Source organism: Morone saxatilis, unplaced genomic scaffold (assembly GCF_004916995.1).
Source record: "Morone saxatilis isolate NCDOM2014 unplaced genomic scaffold, NCSU_SB_2.0 Contig0, whole genome shotgun sequence".
Taxonomy (NCBI): domain Eukaryota; kingdom Metazoa; phylum Chordata; class Actinopteri; family Moronidae; genus Morone; species Morone saxatilis.
The window spans coordinates 4,621,751-4,629,550 of record NW_023339650.1 but is presented as its reverse complement, the minus strand read 5'-3'; the positions used below and the strand labels follow the sequence as shown (position 1 = coordinate 4,629,550).

Here is a 7,800-nt window from a genome sequence, read left to right as displayed (position 1 = left end):
ATATATATATATATGTATTTAAAAAAATACAGCCAACCCACCTGGGAGGTTTCCATGAAAAGCTTTGTGAATAACGGGCCCCGTGAGGCACCTGAGACCTTAGCTGACAGTAATTAAAGGCGGAGGTGACTGGTTGACTGACTCATTTTCATACTGGACGGTTTGAAAAGGGAAACAGACAGATAAGTCGAGGTCTCTTAAGGTAGACTCCTGATGAAATTTTCATGCCCCTATCCCACCTTACCCCCCACCCCCTCCCCCCGAACAAATAGGGGACAGAGTCTCTCTGCGCCACGCCTGTGTGTCACCAAAGATATCCCGGCCTCTGAAAAGGGTTGAACCCATTACCATAAAGAAACCAGCAAGGCACAAAACCTATTTGGATGTGCTTGACATTTTAGTGAAAGAGAGAGAAAGAGGAAGGTGAGGGGTGAGGGCGGGGAAATAGCTGCGGCTAACAAAGCATTTCAGGAGACCCTCCCAAGGAGACGATGCGCTGTCTGGGTGCTGACAAGCTCACACATATACACAGACAAACACATTCACAAGGATCCGCAGTTGCCAACAGGACTGGAAGCAAAAACTGAAATTACGGTCTCCTTTTAAATTGATCAAATGTTGATGTTCAGTGTGCTTGTCACTTGTTGATGAACCTCCCCAGCTCCTCCTGTAACTAACCTTCAACAGATGATAATTAGTTGAAATTGAACCCGGCGTTATTAAATATGTCTCCCTCCTATTCTACATGCAGCATGTCATCACTGCATGTAAGTGCCCTGCTCAATCTGTACCATCTCCATAAAGAGAGCTCAGATAAAGATTTTATTCCCCATTAAGGAGAGCATGAAGCTGCTCTGTCTCATCCCAGAGCCTAGTTAAGCCCTCAGACGTCTGGCTTGCCTGTAAAAGCCACCGCCTCCCAGCCCTGCTGCCTAATGGCCCTGAAGGAAGATGAGTAAATGAAATGAAGAGAGTGAGAGAAACAAATGACAGCGGGCGCAACCACTTTCCTTCACTCCAGACCTGATCGGATCACCGCAAAAATCCGGCAGTGGTGCCACGCCCTAGGCCGGACCCGATTGATTGAGAAGGAGCAATCGATCAGGGCCACTTTGTCACTAGAGTCGCTGAAGACTTTGGCTGGGGAGGGATGTTTCTGCGGCAGCATCAGTACCCCAGTCTGTACTCCATTGAAAGTCTCTTTTTATTTAGAATAGAGGCCGTTACTTGTTCCTGCAGGTAATTGGATTAAAAGCCAGAGGAGAGATATAGGCATGAGAGGAGCAGATGCAAGCACAGCCAAATAGAAATAATGACAGAGAGAGGGTGAGTTTTTAACTTTGCTGGAACAGTCTTTTAATGATTTATCCTGTCTTTTTTTCTTTTTCTTTCTTTCTTTTTAGGAGGAGGAGGAAGAAGAGCAAAGGAGACAAGAAAGGAGGATTGAACGGATAGAGCCAGTAGGGAGAGCTGATTCTTCATTGGAACATTCACCTGTGTTAAACCTAGAGTAAGTGAACCCCTGCAGCCCCCCTAACCACCTATTTATACACCATACAGTGTGTCTTAAAAGGTTGGTTCACCCAAATTACAAAAAAATACTTTTATTTTCTGTATTTTGTTATAATTTGGGTGAACTGACCTTTTAATTGACCACAGTGATACCAGAAAGGTTAATAATTGCCAGAACATTATCACTAAACACAACCTTATTACCACATGACAATGACAACACAAAGTGTGCATCAAGACCACGCCTTCTTCCATCAACATCATCACACACATCTGCGTTAGGGACTGTGTGTGTTCATTTGTCTTCACGTCTTTATCCACACAAATTAACCTTCTCCTCCTCCTCCTCCTTTCCGCGCACGTTTTTCAATTAATCTGTTCTCTTTTAGCACAACAATCTGATCTTAATCACTTAATTGGAGTCTCCATTTGGGTCCCGAATCGACCTCGAGGTCCTCCAGCCTGACTTTGTAATGAATGACTTTGTATAGACAACACAATGCAGCCTCCACCAACAAGGCTGCACCAACCCCCATTCCATACACCCCATCAACATCTTGTCATGTTTGACTATGTTGTCTTTTATATCCTGCTTTTCTACATTTTTTTGTCATTCCTATTATTTGTTATTCATGCATGTCTCCCCCCTGCCTCCTCCTTCTCCCCGTCCTCTCTGCCTCATCCATCATCGTCCCGCAGAGGCATGCTCAAGCCGGTGGAGGTGTCCAATGAAGGAGGGCCCCTGGGTATCCACGTAGTGCCTTTCAGTGCGCAGGACATCAGGTAAAAAAAAAAAATGCAATGCAGCTTAGTGTACAACAATAGCTAGTTAGTTTCACCATTCAATATGTCTCCTGCATCCTTTGGTTTGAAGCCCTGTGGATGTTGCTTTCTTTTTACTTTTACTCATCATTTCACTCGTATTTCTCAACTCTCTCTGTTCTCTCTTATTCCTCCCTTTTTACATGTTCCTCTAGGCTGTCTTTTTCTCTGACTCGGATTTTCCTGACCATCTTATTTTTTTTATTTTTGTGAGTCTCACTGCTGAAACACCACACCCATACCCAGCACTGCTCCTATCCCACTGCTCAGAAGCCCCCAGTGGGAAGGAGAGCAGATGAAAGTAGTTTTGCTCTTGACTGCACAGCTTTTTCCAAGTCGTGTTATCCTTTTCTTTTATTCTAACCTATGTCCTCAGTCGCAATTGCGCCACTCTGCCTTGAAGGTGATTCAGACTTCTTCTTTTTGCCCTTTTTTTTGTAACCGATGAAGAATGTCGATGACAAAGGACAAGAGGAGGTTGTTGTTGGATGTATCCCAGTTTATAGTTATTCCAGAAAAAATAAAGGACAGAGGAAGTGGCCAGATGTAATCAAACTAAAAGCTTGTGTATAACAGAGATCCCTGCTGCACGCCAAGGGACTGGCACACCACCAAGGTGAATGTGACTACTCAGCGTTGGGAGAGGGAGGCAGTGGAGTGAGGTGAAAAGATTAGGTGAAGAGATGAAATGGGATGACATTTGAGGGAGAGAGGATGGGTGTCATTGAAGATTGCTGTGTGTCATTTCTTTGGGACACTAATCCCATTGCTGTTTATAAGCAAGTGTCAGGAAACTATATTTAGCTTTGACCTCGTGTGATTGACTCCCTCAGAAGCTGTGAGTTATCCTGAGTCAGAGAAGGAATATAATGATTCACGATGAGTCGCACCAGGCAATATTGCTCAAATAAAGTTTAAATCCAACAGTTCATTAGACATGCTTTTATCCTTAAGCTCCTCTGTATTCCCACTAAATCAGACTGCATCTTGCAAGATATAGCAGTAATGCTGCATGGCCAGTAAATTTCTTCTCCATCAGCTAAGGTCGGCACTAATAGCTATCAGAGCCTTCAATTAACTTCAGACATGATAAGACTTAGCGTCTGGTCAGTGGGATGATGCTAATGGCCCGGCCCAGCTCTTTCCTGTGTGCTAGGACAGGAGACATTAGGCTCAGTGGGCTGTCATTAGTGTCTAGACCAGGGCCACAGGGGTCAGGCAGGCAGCAAAACCAGACAGCAAACAAGGAACTGCAGGCACTCCAGCTTCGGCTGCCCGCATTCTGCTTCTCTGTACTGACATCAAGTTAGATCCAAGCAGGAGGTGAAGACAGCTGCAGGAGAGAGCTTAGAGACTCTGAAAGACTGGAGACTCAGAGTTTCAGTAGAAATTCTTTCTCTGTCTCTCTCTCTCTCACACACACACACACACACACACACACAGATAGTAACCTGAAAATGAACAGTAAGGACTCACCTTGAGTGACTCTTGCTGTCTCTTTCTTTCTCTTACACAAATGCAAACAGTTTGTGAGGGCTGCTGATCTACCCCACATAAATATACATTACATTTGCACACAGAGACACACAACACGCCCAGCGCAGATGCATTCTTTGCCTAATGAACTTCTTATTCCATGACCAGTTTCAATTGTAAACAAACTGCGGACATAATTGCCGTGCATAAACGGATCCTGATTGGATTATTATTTGATTAAAGGCCGTAGATGAGAGCAGGTGGCCTCGTTCAAATCATTTCTCAGCACTGCTGCCCAGCCACAAGATGGAGTAAAGCCATAGTATGATGTTGAGTCTTGTGTGGGACCATCCTGATATTTTTTCTCCAGTCTGCAGAGAATCTTCAAACTACAAACTCCTTGTGCTTATATTTGGCAGCTAATGAATTCACTGACTTACAGCTTGTGAGAATGCCATTTAAAAGTTGCTTTAGCTCTTCTGCTTTCCCCAAGTAACTGATTAGTATCTAAACATCAGCGAGACAGGGAGGAACTGAGAGGGTGGCAGTGCATTACAGTCATCACAATAATAGTGCTTTTATGAAATCATCATCTTCTTCAAATCTCTAAAAGATGCCGCTTTATCCCCTATCCTTCCTGCTGCTGCCCTGAATACTGATCAGGGATCAACCAAAACTCCTTTATCTACTGTCTCTTGTCTGCTACCAGATCCAAAGTCATTAGAGTGTGTCCATGCTGTAATCTCCATGCACAATACTTTGTTTTCAAGCTGCCAACACTTATGGAGATAAAGCACAATCATGTCCACTTCCACACTGCCCGCAATTACTCTCTGTTCAACACACTTAAGCTGACCTGGCAGCGCCGGCTCAGACACCGAGAAAGAAGGACGGGCCTTTTGTGATCTTTAATTTCAACTTAATGCCGAACCATTTACCCCCATTGAGGAGCTAAAATGAGTCTGCGGTGTGAGCGTGGATGTCCACATTATGCAGCCAATTAGGGCAATGTCCTGAAAGTGGCCCTGTTTGGTTGAAATGCTAAAGAGCTGTGCAAATCTGCCCTTGACGTCTGAGGTAAACAGGGTCACAATTTAAATGTGCTGTTGTTTATGTGTCCAGTGAAATGATAGGAAGTAACTGAAAATTATGAGAAGCACGCAGCTTATGTCCTTGCCACTGATAAGCTGTTGATCTTGATCGCTTTATAATTTACTGTATCTTGTAAATCTTAGTTTGGCTTCTGAATAGTTTTGGCTCTGATATATTTCATCATTATTTTTAATTTCCCAAAAGTAAGCCTCCAAACTTTTTGTCAGTTTATGCAAGGACACCAAACGTTTGCACTCAGTCAGTCTACCTGCTACCTCAGGCATCTGGCGCCTTAGAGACGGATGGAAATTGCGAGCGCACATCAGATCTCTTTGCATGTGGTTATCCTCAGGGCCTAACTAAAGCCCCAAAGGAGCTCACTGATGTATTTATTTTTTGGGGGGGGGGGTATATTTGAAGGTAAAGGTTGCCTTTTTTGAGAAGTGCTGAGATGGCACTGCCGTAGAACTGCCTGGGTATTTATTACAGCACTGCCAGCTCTCGTCTTAAGCTTCAGTGAAGGCAACTGCAGCGTTTCCTCTGAAGCCCTAAGATGATCTCTTAGCTGTTGGTCTGGATTACCTCAAACAAACCGCCCTGTCATTCACTCAAACATGCCCAAGAAAGGCAGACAGAGTGGAGGACAGAGACACGGACAGAGGCTTAAAATCTAGATAGTAATGCGGTGCTTTTCCAGGCCGCAGGTCTTTATCCAAGCTTAAAGTTTGAAAAGTTAACTTTTGGTGACAGTACAAAAATACAGTACATTACTATAAGGCTAAAGTGATTTTTTAAACTCAATTACTTTCCCCAACTTTGAAAGTAATACAATTGTAAATCTGAATGGTTAAGCTTCATGATCTTTTACACTTGCTCACTATAAACCACCATAAAAAAAAACTGATTTCAACTCTGGATATTTACCATCTCATTCTCTCTTTCTCATTTACTTCATTCTTTGGATAATGCTAACCACCTAGCTTATCTTTATTATTCACGTCTTCTTCTTCCTCCATGCCTTCTTTTCTAGACTCTATGGGGTGCCATTACCTTTTTAAATGTAAGGATGCAAGGGACAAGACTTGCAACTTGTTGCCTGTTGTTCAGTACTTATGTATGATATGTGACTATGTGTTGTGTAATTGCTGCAGGATGTGTCTAAATGATGTTTTATTTCTAAGCTGCTGTGTGATCATTTCCAGGACTCAGGGCCTGCTAGTGAAGCGTCTGGAGCGTGGGGGCAAAGCAGAGCAGGAGCGTCTCTTCAAGGAGAACGATTGTATCGTCAAAATTAATCAGGGAGACATTCGCCACCTGCGCTTCGAACAGTAAGCTCTAAAGTTGCCCTCCTATTGATGGTTATATTATACATATAGTATATATATATATATAAAAACATCCTCTTTCCATATGACAATATAAACTCTAAAGTTCCTACTGTACTCTCAGTAACTTTTCTGATCATTTCAGTATGTCTTCTGAATGCCATGCTGATTTTAATTTCTTTCCCTACGTCCAAAGCGAGGACCCATGCCGTATTATCCTGAAGCATGATCCACTGATACAGTTCATACTGAGAGCACCGTGTTGGACATTAAGTGCAGTGACAGTAAATAGTGTTGTTGTTGATAAGTGGAGCCTAAACTTCAGGGAGACATGACACCCACACAGCTGCACAATAAAACAGAAATATTACTGTCTTTGTTGGCCTTCCTGTAATATGTCTCAGTGACCTGCAGTCCTTCACAACCGCTTCGCCCTCTGATCCAAAACCGCCTACACTCTCGATTCATTTCTATCGATTCATCGCTCGCCTTCATTTCCTAAAGTGGAATGAAGATATAAACCTGGGACTTTTCCCCCCTATTTACCCAAAGCCACCCATCTGCTTCAAACACACACAGTTACACTGAGCTATAAAGTATTATCTACACTTGTGTGTGTGTGGCTGAGAAATAGATTGCTTCTCCTCCAGGCTGGATTCTGGAGGCAGTGTACAGAGGTCTGCTTGGCTCTCTCCCCTTATCATCCACTCCTCCACAGGAAGAAATAGCCCGGATTCCTGCCAACAAACGCCCAGCCTACAGTCAGGCCGGGCTGGACATAGTCATCTAAAACCACTGGGCTCAGAGCCACCCTACTGAATGGCAGAAACCATTTCATTTTGGAACCCCTGTGCATTTAGAAGTAGTGTCAGAGACTACCCATTGTTTGTTGAACAACTCTATCACTGTCAAATTGTATTTTTAATTTTTTTTATCAAGACATGCCTCAAATTTTATAACCAACTTTGGCAAAGATAAGCTCTCCATCAGCATGTAAAACTCCAGACTATCACGGTTACCTTACCACATTATGTTAATGTGTTCACCAGACTGTGTACAAAGCCACTACGGTTTTAGGATTCCTTTTTTTTCCCTTTCAAAATGATGCTGTTGTCATTAGTAAACATCCCAGTTTCCTTCCAAGCCTTTTCTAGTGTGAAAGAGGCTTACAAACCAAATCCACAAGGGAGTGATGTTTTGTAGCGTTCCGCACTTACCCTCCCCTGCCAAGCACACACTCCTCCACCGGCATCCAAATGCATATGATGTTTGTGATTCTGCATGAAAATTAGGTGAAGGAGCTAAACTTTCTTCCCCGTCTACCCCCCTCGCTCTCTCATGACTACCTCCCCCACCCTTGATTGTGCGCCGCACAGAGCGACAATTTAAAGTGATAGTCTAATCTCCTTGGATTGTTTTGCATGGGTAAATATTTTGAGGCGCTTAATCTAACTGAATGTAATGATGCATTGATGGGGTGATTTATTATTCAATCAGGCCCGCGTGGAGGCTGATTACTGGAGTGATGGCACTGTATATGTGCAGGTGGGAGCGTACACGCACACACACACAC

At 43.5% G+C, this 7,800-nt stretch overlaps 1 protein-coding gene across 1 annotated transcript in view; it reads left to right on the top strand.

Moving 5' to 3' along the window:
• LOC118321211 (partitioning defective 3 homolog) overlaps positions 1–7,800 on the top strand; it is a gene marked incomplete in the record, with an annotated part of 316,585 nt that overhangs the window by 142,958 nt on the left and 165,827 nt on the right. Inside the window, 3 exon segments of the mRNA XM_035652443.1 lie at positions 1,404–1,510; positions 2,212–2,295; positions 6,105–6,230. Coding sequence (XP_035508336.1) covers positions 1,404–1,510; positions 2,212–2,295; positions 6,105–6,230 — 317 coding nt within the window.